Source organism: Cupressus sempervirens, chromosome 6, assembly GCF_028749045.1.
Source record: "Cupressus sempervirens isolate cs-2001-9-10 chromosome 6, ASM2874904v1, whole genome shotgun sequence".
Lineage (NCBI taxonomy): Eukaryota > Viridiplantae > Streptophyta > Pinopsida > Cupressales > Cupressaceae > Cupressus > Cupressus sempervirens.
Genome location: NC_143123.1, coordinates 149,977,380 through 149,999,758, shown reverse-complemented (window position 1 = coordinate 149,999,758; position 22,379 = coordinate 149,977,380). Strand labels below are relative to the sequence as shown.

General features: G+C 37.6%; 1 protein-coding gene across 1 annotated transcript in view; it reads right to left on the bottom strand.

Moving 5' to 3' along the window:
- Positions 1 to 1,004: 1,004 nt before the first annotated feature.
- LOC149551677 (kinetochore protein SPC24 homolog) overlaps positions 1,005 to 22,379 on the bottom strand; it is a 67,658-nt gene continuing 46,283 nt past the window's right edge. Inside the window, exons 5-6 of the mRNA XM_089787200.1 lie at positions 1,867 to 1,940; positions 1,005 to 1,407 (exon numbers count right to left, since the gene is read on the bottom strand). Coding sequence (XP_089643326.1) covers positions 1,301 to 1,407; positions 1,867 to 1,940 — 181 coding nt within the window. The 3' untranslated portion in view covers positions 1,005 to 1,300. The remainder of the gene's footprint in view (positions 1,408 to 1,866; positions 1,941 to 22,379) is intronic.

Genomic DNA, 22,379 nt, shown 5'->3' with positions numbered 1-22,379 from the left:
TATAGCCTTATTTTCCCTTACAAAAACTGCTTATAGGAATAACTTCCAGCAACTATACATTTAACTAATTTATTTATTTAAACTAAACTTTGAAACTAGCCTGATTAATGTAATAATTCTAACAGCTTCTTGGCGCAAGAACTTGTTTCAGTATTCTGCACTTATTAATAGTGGAGGTTATTGTTAGGGAGAATTTAATGTAGTTCATTACCATTGATAAACTGTTCCAATTCGAGGCATTTTTGTAGTACAATATTATAAACACTGAATTAGTTTATACCTCCCATATTTAGTCAGTTGATTTGCATCTAAACTGACTTATCTTTAAGCTTAACTCATGGTGAGAATCTACCTTCCCCTAGTGCATTACTTAAATAGTCAAATGTTAGTGTGCAAACAGCATATACCAGCACGTGGCAGCAAGTTGAATTGAGTCTGCTTCATGTGTTTTAAAAATTGAAGTAAAATTTGAAAGCAATGGGTGTTAGATTATAAGTTTAGATTACACGGTTGTTTTGAAGGATCTTATCTCCTACAGTATAAATTGCTAAAATGTCCGCTTAAAACTCCGTAACTTCAAAATATTTCACATGGAAACTATTTGCCACATATAATGTTTGAATGCTGGTTTATGAATAGCCAAACAATGACCGTGGACATATCTCACTAAAAAAGCCCTCATTTAATCCAACATTGGCATATATTCTCATTTATAAAAGGATATAATTAAATAAGACAACCTTAAGAAAAAACTGTAAGAAATTTTGTTTCCATGGTGTTCTGTGTCACTCTCATATATCACCAAGAAGAAAGAAGAGTGCAAGATCGTAGGGATATTCTCCTATAAAGTGCCAACTTGAAATGCTAGTTATGAAATGATTCTTCTAGATTTAAAGATTACATAACAGATTGAAATACTTGAACATGGCAAGATTGCAACACGAATCAAAACTATTGAACATTCAACATATTACATACCCAATAGTAATGTTCAAAAATCAATATGAATCAAATAGAATTTTGAGTTACCAGCAAATAGAATATTTTGGTCATCCCCACATTCCGGATGTGTCCAGGCGGCATGTGGGTTGCAGAATGGCAGATGTGGGAGTGCTCGGGTACTCCAAGTACCGAAATAAGTTAAAAGGAAACAGAGAATTTCTCAATGCTGTTGTTATGATGCTAAGTCCAGTTCCCATTCATAAAAAAATAGGCACTACAGATAATTATGTTTTCCAAAATTACAAGAGTTTCATAAAAATTGCTTTCCCAACTTTATACAGCTAAACCATTTTCAGTTTTAAGAGTCAGCCATCTCCCAGAGTCTGTTACATATCTCAACGCCAGACATCTCTGTCCTATCAAATTCAAACTTCTTTATTTTTTGTTTCTCCCTGTCTACAATATCTGGAAAAAGTTTAAGGAATCATAAAATATGCAGCAATGTATCATGTTTAATTTAAATTAATGGTAAATGAAGTCCTTGAATATATTGCATTGCCATTTTCTATGATTGCCCTGTTCTTACAACCGATTAAAAATAGTGAGATTTAAATTCAAAGTTCTACTCCTTGCTATCATTATGGATACATTATTTATCTCACCTTTTAAAAAGAAACTGCAAGCTTGTAGATGGACAGGTGATTTCAGCTCAATTATAAGTGATATACAAGAGTTGGGATAATATCTCTTTTGCATTAAAAACAACTAAAGGAAAGTGACAAGATAATCAGAGTCGAATTAAAGTGGCAAGTAATTCATACACAAATCGAAATATATACCTAAATAAATAGTTTCAAAGAACTAAGTCAAATAACCACATAAGCCACAAATTCCTCCTAAACATGTGTTTTTGTAGAAGGATACGACCCATGTACTTGTCTCTTGCACTTAAGTCTGGAATGATTCTTGAAATAGACGCATACAAAGAAAGTTCATTCCTGCAATTGTTCACATTGACAGCATATCAGAAACTTGTTGAGCAGGGCCAATGAACCAAAAGAGATGAAATTAATTTTAAACAGAAGCCTGACATAAAACAGCATCCAACATTCACTCCTCAACCAGCATTATTATTTGCAAGGGAGGACAGACTGTCTTTTATTATCCAGAGTTTTTACCACAAATAGAACATGTGCATCCAGACAAGGTAATCCATTACTTAATTGAAGAATGTCAACTTCCTTGTTGTTTCTGTGCAATAAAGGGCTTTTATTATTTTACAATTTGCTTTCGGAAAAGCATCTTACACATATTAACTTGGATTTATTGTGTGGGTGTATATGTGAGTAACCTTGAGAGCCGGTGTTATTTATATTTGACTCTTAAAACCTACCCAAAAATAAATCTTAACAGGAATCTGACATGAACCAAGAGACTATTAAATGCCTCTATGCACAATATTGGATCTGTATTAAGATTGATTCTGCTAGCTAACAAGATGAAAGCTATGTGGTTGTGGGTCAATAAAATTCAAGTGAATTAGATGAATACTTAGATAAAAGAGCTTGAACTGAACCGTACATATTTCTAAGTTACACAGGTCAGTACCGTATATGCTCATGATGAGCATGTATTCATGTCTACAGGTTAACAGGCAATGTATTCCACCTTAATAAAATCCTGTGAATTGAGTTAATACAAGGGCAGCTTAGAAACATGCACGAAGATGCATCTTAAATTGTATAAATTTCAAACATTCTACAGTACATGTTACAAAGATGTTTTTAAGCAATCAAACTTATTGTACACTATTGCTCCCCGTTCCCTCATGTATATTCACTACCCTATCTTTTATAATATGTGAAATTCTGTGAAAGAAGGGTTTCTAAGCAGGAAATTGGAACAAAGAAATATATGCACCATATATTCACAGGCTTAAATTCTGATTATATTTTCTTTCATCTTATCTGTACTGCCAGAGGAGTGAAAGGCATTTTTATGACTTAGACTGCACATGTTAACATTTGATGGCAGAAGTCATTCACAGTTATCGAGGATTGAAAATATGTTTCCATGCACAGTACCAAAATATAGGAAGAAAATGCTCTGTTAAAGTCATCTCTTGCTAGACCGATACTAGAAATTGACTCGTATGAAAGCTTGCATACCATTGTATACATATGTTTCTTCAAGAACAACCTCTCCATTCAATGGCAGTGGCAGCCACCAATTAAATGAGGACTTAAAGAGGGAGGGCAATGAATAATAACACTGAAAAGGCGAGTAAAATTATACTTCAAAATCATCTATCAAGATTGCAGAAAGTGTTTATTGTACTAGAGTCTCTACAAATCCTTGAATGACAGTAAGATAGCAGCAGTATCACAAGAAGTGGACTCAGCAAATTGAAAAACTCAAGAATTTAAGAGATTTTTAAAGATTTAAAACTTGTATCATGCACAGTTTACTAAATAAACCTTATCAACTCAATAATCTCGTCAAATAAAAGCTACTATAAACACATACACAAGACATTCATCACATAATGCAATGTGGCCTTCCTAATTTGTCTGAGAATCACAATTACAGAAAATTAGGGTTAGGGTTTCATTTTACCAAGTAAAATATCTTCTTAAACAATGTGATCCTAGATTTGAATATTGCAACCGTAACCAAGGAAAGCATATACATGTTCATATTTGTACACACAGACACATGTTTTTTCAACTATTAAGGTTAGGGAAGAACACATAATATTTATGTAATATCTATAATATTTAGTGCAACACGGAGAAGTGTCCCCCCACCAAAACCGGGCCGCACCCAAGAAGGGAGACGACATCCCGTGTCTCGGGTGGCGCCACTCAGAGGGCCACCTCCACCGGAGACCGAAGACGTCTCCATGTTCCCTGTGGGTGCAAGGGGCACGAGGGGGGGCATCGGGACGTCTCCTACGACAACAAGATGGGGGACATTAAAAAATACAAAACATAAGGCATTATTTTAATTTATTTTTTGTTCTATTTTTGTTATAATGGGATGTGGGGCCCATTCCTTCCTCCTTTGTTCAAAAGCCTTCTATTCTTTATTTTTATTCACATTTGCATTCCTATATTTGAAGACTGATATATATTATAAATTTAAAATTATATAATTTGACACTCTTTCATTTGCTGATGTTCAATATTCATTGTTTGTCATTTGATCATGAATCATGATATTTCAGTTCAAAACTTCAATGCAATGTTCAATGTTTAACTTTTTTACATCTTTATATCTTTTCATAACTAGCATTTTTAGTACCATATGTATAGTATATACCACCCCTACTCCCCTCGCCACCCCCCTGTCCCCCACCGCTGTCCCTAAATCAAGGCCCCTCTATCCCCCCGTCTTGGAAACTTATCACCCCCTCTCACAGGGCAGTGTAACCATGACAATATTATTCAAACACATTAAGGCTTGGTGAAAGAAACATGATTGGTCCACCCAAAGCAATATCCACACTAAGCCCAAGATCGAATTGGTATCAAAGCCCTCTTGGCTCCAGTGGGCAAGCAACATTGACATTCACAAGCGTGGCCTACTTAGTAGGGTGTTTGTACCTAATTTCCCCATTGATGCCTCATCCCCCTAATGAAAGAAGTCATTGTTGTCGAGTTGGAGAGGAGAATATAAAGGGGGTTTCTTGATTGTTTTATCCAAGGCCAAAAGCGGAATAGTATTAGAGCCCTCTTGGCCCAAGGGGCATTTGACATGGATCTCTAGGGTAGTAATATTCCCGTTCCCCTACGTTTCCTCTATGTAAGTATTTTTCCCGTCAGTAGCTGAAAATGTCGAATGATGGAACAATTGTAGAGGTTGTATGATCCGAGCGAGAAGCTGAACAATTAGAGTAGGATGTGGTGCGGTCAGTCATGTGCAAGGCCAAGTTGGATGACATAAAATAAGAACAAGAGCTCATACGGTGAGATGTTGGAGATCTAGAGGTGGACAAAGGACGTTCGTACAGAAGACTCAAGATGTTGTATGGTGGTCAAGTTGGTGATGTACAGTAAAACATATCTGACCGTACAATGTGTGGCAAGGAGGGGTGAGTATTATACAATATAGAGTGGCAGTGATGTACAGTTCGGGTAGGTCGTACGGTGGGACAAGGTGAAGACCAGTAGAGTCATACAGTGGGGTGAAGATGAGAGCTTACGGTTGGCAGGATGTCGTACAGCCGTACGATGCAAGCAGGAGGTTGTATGGGGAGGTTATGTAATAGAAGGCGGAGGGAATGTGGAGGAATTTGGCACTGGCAATTGAAATGCAAATGATATATATATATATAACACAAATAACTTGCAAAACCCAAAGACCAAATAGATATACACAACTTGTTACTGAATAGTAATGATATTTCCACATATAGATGGTGCTCGATTTGCCAGATCGGACCCAAGTCGTACACAATGGAATACGGTGAGGGTTGAGTCCCACCAAAACCCAAATAGCTAAATAGAGAAGATCTTTCACCTCCAAAAAGGCAAACAATTCAGAACTCCAACAGGAATCCATAGTATAAAGAAATAATCCAAAGACGCATACCAACTAACACCTACATGTTGTGCTTAAATACCCTTCAAAGGAACTCTCGAGGGTTTACAAAGACAGCCAACAACAACACCTACGAAAACACTTAAAATAAAAATGTGTCCAAAATATACTAAATCAATTCGCCCATTAACAAAGCTTTGATTATTTATTATTTTATCATGGGAACATTACAGTCCTCTCATCCCGACATTTGGTTGTCCTCAAGCAAATGCAATGTCAGATGCTAAATAATGTGTTCACCTTCCCAAGTCACGTCATCCAGTGGAAAGTTTTTCCAACGTACCAAGTATTCCCTTAGGGTATGGTTCCAAAAAGTCTTCTCTCGTACATCAATGATCTCGGTCGGTTCTAACATGAGCTTCCCTTCTTCATTGAGTTGCAGAAGATTTGTGGTTACTACGATGTTCTGTCTCACAACTTTCTTCAAGCGAGAGACGTGAAAGACGTTATGGATGCGGCTCCCATCTGGAAGTTCGAGTTCATAGGCAACTTCACCAATATAGCAAGTTACACAATACGGACCATAAAACCGTGGCTTCAATTTTTCTTTTCCTTTTGCCTTCAATGAGGATTGCCTATACTGTTGGGGCCTAAGATAGACCAAGTTTCCCACTTTGAAACTTCTCTCAATTCGATGTCTATCGACATAGATCTTTTGTTGATTCTATGCCCTTTGTAAGTTTTCCTTCAAGAATCTCAAAATGTCTTGCCCTTCCTAAAGTCAGTCCCTCACCCTTGCTACGCGACTGTCACCCAGAACCATGTCAAAAAATGAAAAGGGTTCATACCCATATAACACTTTGAAGGGTGTCATCCCAATAGACGTGATAAGTTGTATTGTAACAATATTCCCCCAGATGCATCCATTTGACCCATGCCTATTGCTATGCAAAACGTAAATCCAGAGGTAGCCTTCCAACCACTTGTTCACAATCTTTGTCTGTCTGTCTGTCTGAGGGTGGTAGCTAGTACTTGGTGACAATTCTATTCCTACCAATCAAAACAATTTTGTCTAGAAAATACAGAGAAACCAACCATCCTTGTCACTGACAATGTTTAAAGGTAACCCGTGCAGACGAAAAACTTCTCTGAAAAATAAGTCAGCAACCTGTGCAGCCTAGAAATTTGAGGAGATGGCAAAGAAGCGTCAAAGATACAATCCTTTCCATTTACCTTAGGAAGTCCGGTAATGAAGTCCATAGAGATACTTTCCCACTTTTGTTCTAGTAACAACAAGGGTTGCAATAGCCTGGCAGGTGAACTGTATTCAGATTTGTTTTGCTAGCAAACTACACATTCCCGTACGTATTATAAAACATCAACTTTAAGTCCACGAAAGCCTCTCCCTAAGTTGTCTATAGATTTTGAGAAACCCCAGGTGCCCGGCCAAAGGTGAGGTATGTATTTCCTTCAAGATTTTTTGTTTCAGTTTGGATTCAACCACTAAGTATATTCAATCCTTATAGTAAATGATGTCATCCACCACCTTGTATCGAACATCCTGAGTGTCACTGTCCATTACCTTACATGCAAATGTGTTTTTGGAATATTCCACCAATAAGTGTACTTTCCAATCAGCTGAAATCTGAGACAGTAAGCAGATGGCGAGTTTTCTTGAAAAAGCATCTACAACCACATTGTTCTTTCCCTTCACATATTCAATGTCGAAATCAAAAGTTTGAATCTTACCCATTTTTGTTGCCCCTCGTTCAAGTACCATTGCTCCAAAACATATCTCAAACTATTATGATCGATACGGACGACAAACTTGGCACCCATCGGATATTGTCGGAACTTTGTAAGTGCATGCACGATGGCCAAAATCTTTGTCATAAATGGAATATAGAGGCTCCACTTGTGTAAGCTTTCGACTCTCATAGGCTATAGGTTGTCTATCTTGCATCAATACCGCGCCAATGCCCTCTCCAAATGTGTCACACTCCAAAATGAATGGTTGAGTGAACTCAGGTAAGGTGAGAACCAGGCAAGTGCTCATTGCTTCTTTTAACTTATCAAAAGTGTGTTGCACTTTTTCATTCCACTTGAAGGAGCCTTTCTTAGTTAGATCTGTTAATGGTGCATAGAGCTAAGAGAATCCTTTTACAAACCTTCGATAATAACTGCACAATCCAAAGAACCCATGCAACTCGGAGAGTGATTTTGGTGGGGATTAACCAAGGATAGCTTGAATCTTCTTCCGGTGGACCTGCACTCCATATTTATTGACAACATGCCCTAGGTACTATATTTCTATCATTCTGAATACACACTTGGATTGCTCGACGAACAAGGACTAAGCCTTCATGATCCCTACAACTTCATCCAAATGTCTCAAGTGTTCTTCCCAAGTTCTGTTGCAAATAAGGATATCATCAAAGAATACCAGCAAGTACTTACGCAATTGTTTGTTGAAGATGTGATTCATGCAAGACTGGAAAGTAGCTAGTGCATTCATTAATCCGAATGGCACGACCAAGAACTCTCATAATGAGTGTCATCTTCTCCACGTCTTCTTCCCGCATGCAGATCTGATGGTATCTAGAACGGAGATCTATTTTAGAAAAACAGATAGCACTTTGTAGGTCATCCAAAAATTCACCGATCCTAGGAATAAGGTACCTATTTTTTATTTTCTTATTCAACACATAGTAGTCCACACACATGTGCATCGTCTCATCCTTCTTTTTTACCAATAGTACTGATGATGCGAAAGGGCTAGCACTGGGACGGATCCATCCTTTCTCGAGCAGCTTCTAAATCATCTTCTCAATCTCATCTTTAAATTTTTGGGATGGCAGTATGTCGCGGTGATAACTGGTTTGGCGCCAACTTCCAACTTGATGGTATGCTCAAACCCACAATGGGAAGGTATGCCAAGAGGAATGTCTATAAAAACTTTACCATGGGTACTCGAGATATTCAAAAGATCATCCCGGTGGGATCTCTGCTGTCCTTTTATAGGTTTTGTTGAAACAAAACAATGTGCAGCCCATGCAATGTCATCATGCCAAAAAATGGCCTCCATCCACTATACTAAAACTTCCTTCAGTCCCTCATTGGCCATCCCACAGAGAACAACCCTCTTTCCATCGATAGCAAAAGTGTAGTCCATCCACTTGAAACTCTATGTGTATTTATCTAGTGTCACCATCCACTATGTGCCTAGAATAACCTCCATATCATACAGGTCCACTATAAAGAATCCTTCGTCACAGTGTGATTAGCCATGGTGATACTTAGTTGGGGAATGAGGTGCGTGCAAGGTAAAAGTGTTCCTCTGACAACCTTGACTTGAAATCTTACGTGCATCTCTATAGGTAGACCTCTTCTTTTCACCAAAGATGAGTTTATGACGTTTAGAGTGGCTCCACTATAGAGCATCACAATGACCCTCTGTCCTTGAAGGGTTCCCCGTACTCGTAATATAGTACATCTCAGACTCCTAGCCAAGGCGATGGTTCCTCCACACCATACCAATGCAGCGATCCTCTCCATCTGCTTCAAATATACTGATAGATTCTTCTAATCATCCTCGTCATCAGACACAACTTCGATGTAGTGTATTTTCCCTTTACTGAGGCATCTATGCCCAACTTCCCACGATTCCTTACAATTGAAACATAATTTCTTCCTTCAGAGCTCGTGTTGGGTAGCTTCGTCCAACAAAGACTTCTTCGGCAGAGGTTTGTTATCTTTGTCCCTTGGAAATACTGGCAATTTAGAGTGGAAGTAACCTCGAGAGGATAATGTCAATGATGATGCCATGCTTCACACCTTTTTTATAGCCTCTGAAAGGGTGGTAGGATTGAAACCTTTCACCAAACCCTTAGTGGTTCTATCAATTTGTCCGTGAAGAGCATTATCTGTCTTCTTTCAGAAATATCCATAACTAAAACAAAGAGTTTATGAAATTTTGTGATATACTGCTCGATCGATCCAATTTGCCTTAGTTGTGCCAACTCTTTGAAATTAAGTTCTGAATCTTTACCATCAAACTGATCTATCAATCTTCCAGTGAATTCTGCATAAGTATTTACTTGGTCATGCCCCAGCATAATAGTGCCATGATGCTACCATTCATCCGCCACTCCCTCCAAGTGGAGTGTTGCAAATTTAATTGCTTCTTCTTCTGGCATTGGATTAAGCTAGAAGTATCGACCTTCATTACCCATGCTTGGGCAAATATGGCTCTGGATCCATCAAATGGTGACAAATTTACTTTACTCAACTTTCTTCTAAGATCATCGTTAAAATATCCTTGGTTTCCACCTCCAGAATATCGCATTCTCAATTTTGCATAATCTTTGTAGGATACATCCTCTTTCATGTTTGCATTCTTCCAATCTTCTTTCAATTGTTCTTGAATTTCCTCAAAGGTTGGTTGCCTTCCTCCATGTCGTACCTCCACCCATGTAGGAAAAACTGGCATGGAAGGTCGAGAGCGTGCCGGATGAGGATTCACCTTTCCCAAAACCGAGTCGAAACTGTGACCATTTTGTTCCCCAGATATCTTATTGTCTACGAGTATTTGGAGAGTTTCTTCCATAAGTCGCTAAGTGTCATTGATTTGTGCTTGATTCCTCAAAAGATCCCTCAATAGTACCATGACTTTTGTAGGAGTGAGTTCTTGATCTACAATTCTGTCAAATAAGTGGGATCTCCTTCTTTTCTAACTATAAACTTTCATTCACTGTCCACAGGCTAGTAGGATTTTTTGCCTCTGATACCACTACAATATTCTTGTTCCCCTATGTTTCCTCTGTGCAAGTATTTTTCTTGTCAATAGCTGAAAATGTCGAATGATGGAACAATTGTAGAGGTCGTACGATCTAAGTGGGAAACTATACGATTAGAGCAGGATGTCGTACTGTAAGTCATGTGCAAGGCCAAGTTGGATGACGTACGGTCAAAACAAGAGGTCATACAGTGAGATGTTGGAGATCTGGAGGGGGATGGAGGTTGTCCATATGGTAGACTCAGGATGTCGTAGGGTGGTCAAGTTGGTGATGTACGGTGGAAACAGGTTTGACTATATGACATGTGGCAAGGAGGGGTGAGTATTGTACAATATAGAGCAGCAGTGATGTATAGCTTGGGTAGGTCATAAGGTGAGACAAGGAGAAGGCCAGTATAGTCGTACGGCGGGGTGAAGATGAGGGCGTACGATTGGCAAGATGTTGTACGGTGGAGGCAAGGGTCCATATGATGCAAGCAGGAGGTTGTATGGGGAGGTTGTGTGATCGAAGGTAGAGGGAATGTGGAGGAATTCGGCAATAGGAATTGAAATGCAAAATATATATATATATAAAACACAAATAACCTGCAAAAACTAAAGACCAAATAGATATACACAACTTGTTATCGAATAGTAATGATAGTTCCACATACAGATGGTACTCCGATTTGCCAGATCCGAGCCAAGTCGTACACAACGGAATAAGGTGAGGGTTGAGTCCCACCGAAACCGAAGTAGCCAAATAGGAAAGATGTTTCACTTCCAAAATAACGAACAATCCAGAACTCCAATAGTAATTCACAGTATAAAGAAATAATCCAAGACACATACCAACTACTACCTACATGTTGTGCTTAAATACCCTTCAGAGGAACTCCCAAGGGTTTACAAAGACAGCCAACAGCAACACTTACGTAAACACTTAAAATTAAAACGGGTCCAAGATATACTAAATCAATTGGCCCATCAACAAAGCTTTGATTATTTATTTATTTTATGATGGGAACATTACAAGGGTGGCATACTTAGATAGCCATCTTATAACTCCCCTCTGACACCACCTACCTTTAATACAAGTCTCAAACAGTTTCATCATCAGACATGCATTTTATATTTCATCATAAAAACATGATGTGTATTAGAGATAACTATTGTTTATGTATGCATTAGCAATATATACAATGTACATACCACAAGCAGTTGTAATATTGATAATTATAGGATGCTGAAAAGAACTGATCTGGAAGAGTAACATTGTTTTGCTTTCAAGCCTGATCTGAATATTAACCACTGTGGTAATACTTTATTGTATTGGTGATATATTTATAGAAGTTTGATCTTTAAGTTTATTTGCTTCCTTGTATTGAAATGCTTTCTTGTTATTCGAACCACTGATGATCTTCAAGAATGTCTGCTCATGGGTCTGCAAATATTCGTACTTAAGGTATATGTAAAATTATCTGACCATAACTGCTCATGAAACCCAAAATAATCTGCTCATAGTCTTCATAAATTTCTGCTCATAAATGTTCCTTAGATCTGTGCTAACTGCTAAGCTCAGCTTAATGTTGCCTGGAATAGATATGATATTCCCTGAAATGCTTCCTTAAATGATCTCCACAGAACCTCTTATTTATACCCCTTATTGCACCCTGTCCGCAAACAGTTGCATTGCCTTAGATAGGTCAGCTGAAGGGCATGAAGAGTACTTTTGTTCTTATTAATTACATTGCCCAAGGGAGGTCAGCCACTTTTGACATAATATTTTTATTTTGAAATTTAATTACCTATTGATCCTAAGAGGCTCACGCCTAAATAAGGGAATTCAAAAAATAACACGGAAGAGGGACTTAGTGCGCCATGCAAAACAACTTCCAGCATTCCCGAAGTCAGCTCTTTATATTTAGAGGGGGTGAAAATGGAAAATAACCTTTTAAAAATGACTCAATGAGCTAAGCTAAAGGAGGTGATTCCCCAAAACAAAGCTTTTACAACACTTTAAGAATTCATCAATAGTACTCACAAAACCTTGAACTCTTTTAGTTCATAGATTTACCACCTTTATGTTACAGACGCAATGTACCACAGACCCTTGATTGTTGACTAGGAGAACAAAATATATATAGTCACTAGGACATAAAATGTAATATTCTGGTCCCAGCCATGGGAAGCATCTACAGGGATTTGAATAAAGGCAAAAAACTTGTAAGGGGTGTACAAATCTGCAAGGAAACACATGATACAGGGAAACCATTTCTGACTTAACTTCTTCTAAGACACACTTGGAAGTGTTCTTGTTTCCCTACCACAAATAATTCCTCTAAGAGCTTGATGAGAGCACAACTACCCTTGGAGTTTATCCTCCCAAGAAACAGCTATGAACAATACAATTCATCTTTTGTTTTAGGAAAAAAAGGAAGAGTAAATGGGTTCCGTCATCCATTATTCCTTGGGATAAGGAAAGACAGAGATCAATGTAACTAAACTGGACTAGACATGACAGAAATCAGCACAGAACAATTTTAGAAATAAAAATCATGGCACAATCTCCATACATTATTAAGAGCAAACATGCTAAGGCAAGAAGTCAAACTAATAAAAAATGGATCTTAGCCAAAGATTCAAAAACTCAAGAGCTATGAAAGCATAGTAATGTGACTCGCGGCGAGTCACGCGAGTCCGCGAGTTATGACCACACTCCCTAGTCGTAATGACCCGTGACTCGCAAGCGGCGAGTCAGCTGGCGTGACTCGCAAGTCACGTGGTGACTCGCCTGACTTAGCTCAGCTTGACCTGGCCGCATCAAGTAGAAATTCGGCCAATTAAAATAATATTTTTTGCAAAGTTTTTAACGTTTTTTTTGGTTCTTCCTCACTCTTATAACCCTAAAAGGGTTCCCATAACACTCTATTGTGAGAAGAAGAAAGAGGGAGAGGTAGAAGAGAAATAGAGTTTCCTTGTTTTGCAACCAGCTGAAAGGAAGAGGAGAAAAGCTTGCATTTGTGACATTGGAGCTTGCATTTAGATCATCAGGGAGTTTATAGGAGCTCTTCTCAACACTTCCCAAAGCATTTGAAAGAGGTAAGAGTTGACTTTTTAGATTTTGGTGATCTTTTTCTCTATTTATGAGTTTTTTGCATGAATTTTTTTTTTTTGTTTATGAGTTTTTTTTTACTTTAGATCTTCATAAAATACAATGCTTAAATGGTAATATTTGGTCTAAAATGTCTTATTGCAACAACCTTTACATTTTTCCTTACTCATAATGGCTCCTGGAGGTAAAAAACCCAAGCTCTCTAAAGGCAATAAAAAAGATGAGTGTTGGAAGTTCACCATAGACTTTCCAGGTAGAACTAGAACTCAAACAAAATGCCTATTTTGCAAAACCATTAATAGTGGGAGGATAAATAGATTGAAATACCATATTGTTGGCATACGTGGTCATGATACTGAGCCTTGTAGACTTGCAACTGTTGAGGCTCAATGTTTTTGTTATGTAGCCTTGGAAAAATATGAACAAGAAAAGGAATTTTAAAAAAACAATTAGAAGAGTTAGCTCAGATTGGTTCTAGTCCCCTTCCATGCTCATCTGGAAATGTTTTCTGAGTCAATAGGTTGTGTTGGAGAAGGTTCTTCCCTCCCCCCCTATCGTCCTAGTGCTTATGCTAATCGTACTTCTTCTATATCTATGCCTTGCACTGCTGGTGGTGCTACTACTACGACTGCTGCCTCTTCTAGTAGTACTGGGCCTACTGGCTTTACCTTTCATCCTAGAGTCAGAAAATCTAAGTTGGACAATTTTTTTGTACCGCATACCACTCTTAGTACACAACCCTCACTTGAGAGCTTGGACTAAAATAGGGAGGTACATGAAGCTGGAATAAGAGCAATTTGCAAGTTTTGATTTTTCCAAAAACATTCCATTTATAGCAGCCAGGTACTTCAACTTCATTTATATTTGATTGTTTTATGTTTTAAGTTTTAAAATTTAAATTCAATTTTATACTTTTAAGTTTTAACTTGATGTTGAAAATTTGAAATATGCTAATTAAAATGTTTTTATAAATGTAACAGGACTCTTTATTGGCAAAGGATGATTGATGCAGTTTCCATCTATGGTGCAGGGCTCAAAGCCCCCACTGAAGATGAGTTGAGTGGCCCCCTCTAACTAGATATGGTTGAGGAGATGACACTTGAGTTGGAGGACCATAAAAAAATTTGGAGCCAAAAGGGGTGTACTATTATGATAGATGGATGGACAGATAGGAGGAATAGGACCCTCCTAAATTTTCTTGTTTCTAACGGAGGTAATTCATCATCATCTACTTCTTGTCACTTGAAGTCTAAAATTTAATGTATCATTGAATAACGAAAAATTTTGTTTTATTGACTATTGATTCTTGAATGATAATTATTTTGTTTAATTTTCACTTTCAGGATCCACCATGTTTTTGAGGTCTATAGATGCTTCTTCACATGTGAAAAATGCAAAATTCTTATGTGAGACTATTGAGGAGGTCATAAGGGAGGTGAGGGAAGACAATGTTGTCCAAGTGGTGACTGATAATGCAGCTAATTATGGTGCTGCAAGTAAAATTTTAACTTCTAACTTTCTAAGTTCTACTTCTAAAAAATTTGTTTTAGTTTTTTATTAAATTTTGGAAATTAAGAGTTTTTTAATACATCAAAAAATTTCATTGTTTACTAACTAATTTAAAATTGCTGCAGGAAAACTTTTGATAGAAAGACACCCAAAAATCTTTTGAACTCCATGTGCGGGCCATTGCATCGACCTCATGTTAGAGGATATTGGCAAGCTTGCATGGGTGAAATCATGTGTTACCAAGGCCAAAAATCTTTGCAAGTTCATCTATAATCATGTCTTGGTTCTCAACACTATGAGGCAATACACGAAGGGAAAGGAGTTGGCTCATCCTGGTATCACAAGATTTGCCTCTAATTTTATCACACTAAAATCCTTGCTGACTGCAAGGTTAGATTTGAGTTGCATGTTTGTTGGTCCAGAATGAAGTTCCTCCTCCTTTGCCACCAGCCCTGCAGGAATAGATACCACAAAATGCATTTATGATGATGAAGATTTTTGGGAGCCATGTTCGAAGATTGTGGAGGTAATTTAAATTTTAAATTTTAAAAGCTTAAGTCTTAAAATTTTATAAATTAATTTATCTCATAAATATTTTTGTTTTATTTTCATTGTGCAACTTTGAAAAGTTTCCTCATTCACTAAATTGTTTTTTTGTTTACTTGTTTTGTAGATCACTGAGCCCCTTGTAGCCCTCCTACGAGTTACTGATAGCGAGAAGCCCTCTATGGGCTACATTTATGAGGGCATAGATAAGGTCAAGGAGGTTATTAAGGCCAAATATGTAGGAGTTGAAGAAAACTATGGCCCTATTTGGAACATAATTGATAGGAGATGGCAAAATCAGCTTCATAAGCCCATCCACACAACAGCCTATTACCTCAATCTGGCATACCGTTTCCGTGACGCTTTCAAGGTAGATGAAGAGGTTCTCAGTGGCCTATACACAGTGATATCAAAGATGTCTCCTAATCCCACAGATATATTGCTTGAGATGGATGTCTATAATAATGCATCAGGGCCCATTTCTTCAAGTCAAATTTGCAAAGAAGGTCGTACAAAATTGCAACCAGGTAAAAATTGCAACTTAATCCTTATACAATCTAGTTTCTAAATTTCTAGCTTTAAACTTTTAAGTTCAAATTTTGAAATGAGACTAATATTTTTTTGTTTTCCTTTTTTCAAAATTCAAATAGATGGTGGCAAATGTTTGGGCCTTCAACCAAAAACCTTCAGCAAATCGCCATCCGCATTTTGAGCCAACCAAGTAGCGCTTCTGGATGTGAGCGCAACTGGAGCATGTTCGAGCACATCCACTCGAAGAGGCGTAACAGGTTGTCTGTGCAAAAAATGAATAGGCTAGTCTTTGTGCATTACAACCTGCGCATTAGGATCAGGTAGATTTTGAATAGTGACACCTCTCCGATTACTCTAGAGGAGGTTGATCTAGAGTCTGAGTGGATCACTGAGGCTATTGATCCTGTATTCGATGATGAGGACCTACAGTGGCTTGACTAGGCAGATAGAGAGGGCCAAGCTAAGGCTGTAGCTATGGCAGCAGAGAACCAGAGAGCTCTAGTTGTTCCTAGTGGCACCTCACAAGCATTGGCAGAGTCAAAGACTACAGTTGATCCTAGAGGCACCTCATAGGCTGATGCTATGGCTACTCAGACATCCAAGACCTACCTTAGACGCCATACTAAGAGGCATTTTATAGATTATACTAAGCCTAAGGTTGAGGTTGAGGTTGGGGATGAGTATGAGGGTGAGGATGACGATGAGGATGACGATGATAATGAGGACTCCGACTAAGAGCCATAGCCATAGTCTTGTTTTAACTTTTTGTTTAACTTAATATATGATCAGAATTTGGAACATTTGATGATGACTATTGATTCATTGAATCTTGATGTGTTGGATTTATCATTTCATAATACTTATACATGTTGATGGGTTGCATGGATTTATCATTTTATATATGATTCTATATTTTACTTTTATAATATTTCCTTCAACTACTATTTAAACTTTAAACTTTAATTACTAGTAATATATTATTTAGCAATTTACCTTTGTAGTATTGTACTTATGGAATCGATGTATGTTTGACTTTTAAAGTTTTAAGTTTTAAGTATGTGCATTATGATCAAATTATCTTCTATTTAATGATGTTATTGTGTCTTTACGCTTTATTCAATAATGGGTGCATGGAATGTTCTTTAAATCCTAAAAAATCTCAAAATTTCAAGATTTTTTCACTTTGCCGAGTCATTTCCGAGTCCGAGCCAAATCACGAGTCAAGTTACCCTTGCCGAGTCCAAGTCACATTACTTTGTATGAAAGTATACTCTGAATTCTCAAAGTTTCAAAAACTTTAAACTCTAAAAGTCTCCCTTATTACACTGCGGGCTGGGGGTTTTAGAGAAAGGACCCCCTTTTGATTTACATATTGGCCACCAATCCTTCATGCATCACATCAGTTACATTGTCTCAATGCTGAAGATCTAGACATTGTTAGTGAACAGATTTGTCCTCTCAAAAATGCCTTAACAAAAGACCCTTAAATGCCCAAAAGAAGATGAAAACACAAAGGCTTTTCGACATCCACCCATAACCATAGAACAAATGTGGTTATAAGACTTGTTAACTTAGATTTAAAAAATAGACAGAAAGCCACAAGACTTTCTTGTTCAACCTTTCAATATCACAAAGGAGAATGAGAGAAAATAATATTTTATTCTACAAGCCATGAATGACAATGCAAGACTGCATCTAAAACATGAAAGGAATTACCATTTGATTCATTCCAATCCAAGAATTACATCTTCAGACCACACGATCTGATAAATATAACCTATCTTTATTATAAACACATAACAGAAAACCATAGGATTAACTTGTTCTTGCAACTGCAATTGAAGTACAGAATATAAAACTAATTCTCCCTATCCTCTGTTACGAACAACACTCACAAAACATGTCCTCCTCCTGTAGCCTTGGGACTCCCCAAAAAGAAGAACCCTGGACATATCGAACTCTTTTCAATATATAGCCTCCTTTGAGAAATCTTATTCGATTTCCTTTATAACTGAATCTTGGAAGAGAACATTATTAATCAAAATAATATTTAACCTTTCTTCATAGCCATGTCTTCTTTTCGAGTATTCTACTTGATAGGAAATAGGCTTGAATTTCTTCTTTTACCGGGCATGGTAAGGAGGACGTCTCTTCTCATCATATGGATTGTGGGCTGCTTTGAGGATGCAAACTACCTACGCATCCAACATCATTTTGGGCTTCAATTTCGGTGGCATAATGTACTCAAGCACTCCATCAAATTGTTATCACCGCAAGCATGAACATTGTGTCCAACCGTGAGTGTATATGTTTCTCTTAGAAGTTCCTTAGCATAATGCCTCATGTATTACAAACTAATTTCAAGCAAGAATAGGGTCCATGGGACCATTGATAGTCAACAAATCACATGTACAGAGGATGTCAACATTGCCATTGGCAATTATTCTCTATCCAACAATGCGGTTTATACTATTACAAAAGTAATTGGTAAACACTTGCTTATTATTAACAAAGACCGAGAGGTCTATATATACAAAAGAATAAAGTGATGTTTCCTTAGGAAACTATCAAAAAGCATAGAAATATTCTATTCTAATAGATAAAGCTAAAAAAATGAAAGCTAACTAAAGCTAACTAGATATTTACAAAAGATTACCATTAACTAATAATAGACAATTATCTAATATTGTAATACCCTCCCTTAATCTATCTAGAACACCACGTTGTCCTCTAAATTTGACAAACTTATAAGGACCAAGAGGCTTGGTGAGAATGTTTGCAGTCTGATCTATGGTAGGAACATACTGCAAATCTATAGTCTCGTCTTCAACTAACTGTTGTATGTAATGACAGTGAACATCCACATGCTTGGTTCTTTCATGAAAGACTGGATTTCATGCTAACTTGATAATGCCTTTGTCATCAACAAACAGAGTAGTCGGTCATGCTAGTGACATCTGCATATCCTCAAGCGTCCGACGAAGCCAAATAGCTTCACATCCTACCTTAACAATCCCTCTGTAGAGGAGAGAGAAATTGTCTATTGCTTCTTACTGGTCCATGTGATTGCACCGGATCCCAAACTAAACACTTATCCAAAAGTTGACTTTTTATCATCAACATAGCCTGTCCAATCTAATTTTGTGAACCCGTTGAGTTTAGGATTAGAACTTCCAAAGTACAAAAGTCCATAATCTAAAGTGCCCTTCACATAACAAAGCACACACTTTGTTGTCATCCAATGATCAGCCTTAGGAGTAGTCATAAAGCGTGAAATATAGCTGATTGCGAAGCTGATATCAAGTCTAGTAGCAGAGAGGCAGATAAGGTTGCCTACTAGTTACTTGTATGTAGTATCATCAACGGAAGGAGAATCAGATTTTACTAAAACTGGAGACGTTTTTCCATAGGTGTAGATGCAGGCTTGCAATCCTGCATACGGAATTTCTCTAACAAAGCCCTAGCATATTTGGACTGAGAGATGAATATACCAAAAGATTATTGCCAAACTTCAACACCTAAGCAATAGTGCATAAGCCCAAGGTGAGTCATATCAAAAGACTGTCATAAATTATGTTTGATTCCCTTAATCAAAGATGTTGAGTTGCCAGTGATGATCAGATCATCCATATAAATAACTAGGATAATGTCACTGTCAATAGTCTTGATGTACAAATTTGAGTCTAAAGAACTCTTGAAGCCTTGATCACTAAGGTGCTTATCAATTTTTATGTACCATGCTCGAGGGCCTGCTTCAAGCCATAGAGGGCTTTTACTAATCTAAGAACCTAATGGTCTTTACCAGCAACCTTGAAACCAAGAAGCTACATCATGTGGACCTCTTCATGGAGATCGTCATTCAAGAAAGCACTCTTGATGTCCATCTAATGAACCTTCCAACCAAATTGTGTTGTCATGGCTAGAACTAATCTGATGGTGGTCATCTTTGCAGTAGGAGCAAAGGTTTTCTCATAATCAATGCCCTGATGCTGAGAAAAGTCCTTCGCCACTAAACAAGCTTTGTACTTGTCCAAAGTACTATCTGATTTGTATTTGATTTTGTAAAACCATTTGCAGCCAATGGGTTTCTTCCCTGGTGGAAGATCAAAAAGGACCCACGTATTGTGTTTAAATTGCATAGCCTATTCCCAGTCTGGAATTCCTTTAGCCTTGGAATATGTTTGAGGTTCAAACACACTGGGAATGTTGGCCATGAGAGCAAACTTAAAAAAATCTATAGTTTTGCTCTTTTTCCGAGCAGTTCTCCCCTCAATGAGCTCATCATCACGAAGATCAACAAGTGTCTTAGCCCACCACTTAGGCCAAATAGGAGAATGACCAACATAAGCATGAGGAGATGCATGATGATCAAGTTCCTCATCAAAAGAATCTGAATCAAACTCAAGTGAGGCATCTACAAAGCGATGTAATCTTGCAGGAGAAGTCAGAGGTGTCTGTACAGGTATCACTGGTATAACAGGAGCTGCAGGAGCTACTGGAGCCCTCCCATCAAGTGGACCTAATGAAAGCCAAACTCCCAAATCATGAGCCTACATAGGTTGGTCTGTTGGATCAAGAACAGGAGAAACGGGCATGAAAGGTCCTCGTTGCTCATCAAAGACTACATTACGACTATAGATGAGACAAGATGCCTCAACATCAATCAGGTGATAGGCTTTGTGAAGACTATTATATCCAGCAAGCATGAGCTTCTAACTCTTGGCATCCAACTTGGTGCATGACGCATCAAGGATCCAAACAAAAGCAAGGGAGCCAAAAACCTTCAGGTGACTAATTCTAGGCTTGCGACTTGACCAAGCCTCTTGTGGAGTTTTACCTTTGACCGCCACTGTGGATGACCAGTTCAACAAATAAACTACAATGTTAACTGCTTCTGCCCAAAATTGCTTTGGAACATGTCTGTGTTCAAGCGTGGATCAAGCCATCTCAGTGATTGTCCTACTCCAATGTTCAACTACACTTTTCTGTTGTGGTGTGTAGGGTGTGGTTAACTGGAGTTTGATGCCCATGTGTATCCAAGAAGCTAGAGAAAACATTAGAACAAGATTCCCCCCCATTGTCTGATCTAAGAGTAATAATAGATTTCCCAGACTTTTTTCAACTAAAGGTTTAAACTTCTAAAATACAGGAAATGCATCTAATTTCTTTTTAAGGAAATACACCCACATTTTTCTACTGAAATCATCAACAAACAATAGAAAATACCTGGACCCAAGCGTTGGTTCCCAAAACCACAGATTGGAAATCCAAGAGCCTACCACTTCTTTGATAGGATTCTGCAATTAGTTCTCGCCAACAAACATGAATCACCTTGATTCCCCTGCACTTCAGGCTTTGCTACACCAAGGCGGGTAAACCTTCACCTCAAACATTGACTGCCTGGTTCAAGGCTTTTTTATAGCAAATTTTTGCTTTGGAGTTCTCTGGTTGGCAAAGTCCTTGAACTCGATCAAAATAGGATTGAATGTTGAATGTTTAAAATGTATAATATTTGTAAATAATGAATTTGATGCTTGTAGAAAGTTATAGATTTTCTGACTTCAATAATAAAAGACCAGTGCCTCTGCTCATTCGGGCAATAGAGTCAACTTGAGTGAATTTTCACGTACAACTTCATAAAGAGCCCAATGGGGATGAGAATGAGTCGTATCAATACTAGTGTTGATTGGTCCAGGTGAGAAAATTATAGACATCACATGGGTGTGCCATAGAACTCCCCGTGCTTCATTGCCCTCTCCGTAGAATAATAGGGGCCACCCACCCATGTTGGACGTATAGAATCCACCTTGCCATGACATGACAAATAAGAGATTGATCATTGACACCTCTATAGGGCGAGATCTTATGCACATATACTGCCACCAATTAAACATTCAAGATGCGACGGATCAAATATTTATGCAATCTTAAATTAGTCCAGATTGAACTTTAACTCCTCTGTTGAGGAGACAAACTGAACACAGATACAGAAACAATTTAATATTTCAAAATATCTGTAATGATCAAATTTAAGATGCTAAATGACCGCGTCCACTTATTTGACATTTAAATTGTATACAAAATTCCAAAAAATAATTACAAAGGACAACTCATCTGCAGTTTAAATCTCCATGTCATTTTAAAATAAACAAAAGACAGTTTTATTTTATTATAAAAATAAAATAATTGAATTTATATTACAAAGTCATTATTTGGCCCTTATTCCTCCATACAAGTAGATATAAAATGTTTCTTGTTGAATATTGAATATGTTCGAATATGTATTCTTGACTTCCTCTTTTTTACAAATGAAATCTCTTACTTATATACATGATATTATGACTTTTTAGAGAGTTACGTCACTTTTTAAATGAACTAAATGTTTGGAAATGATTTATTTATAAACTATGGTAAACACAT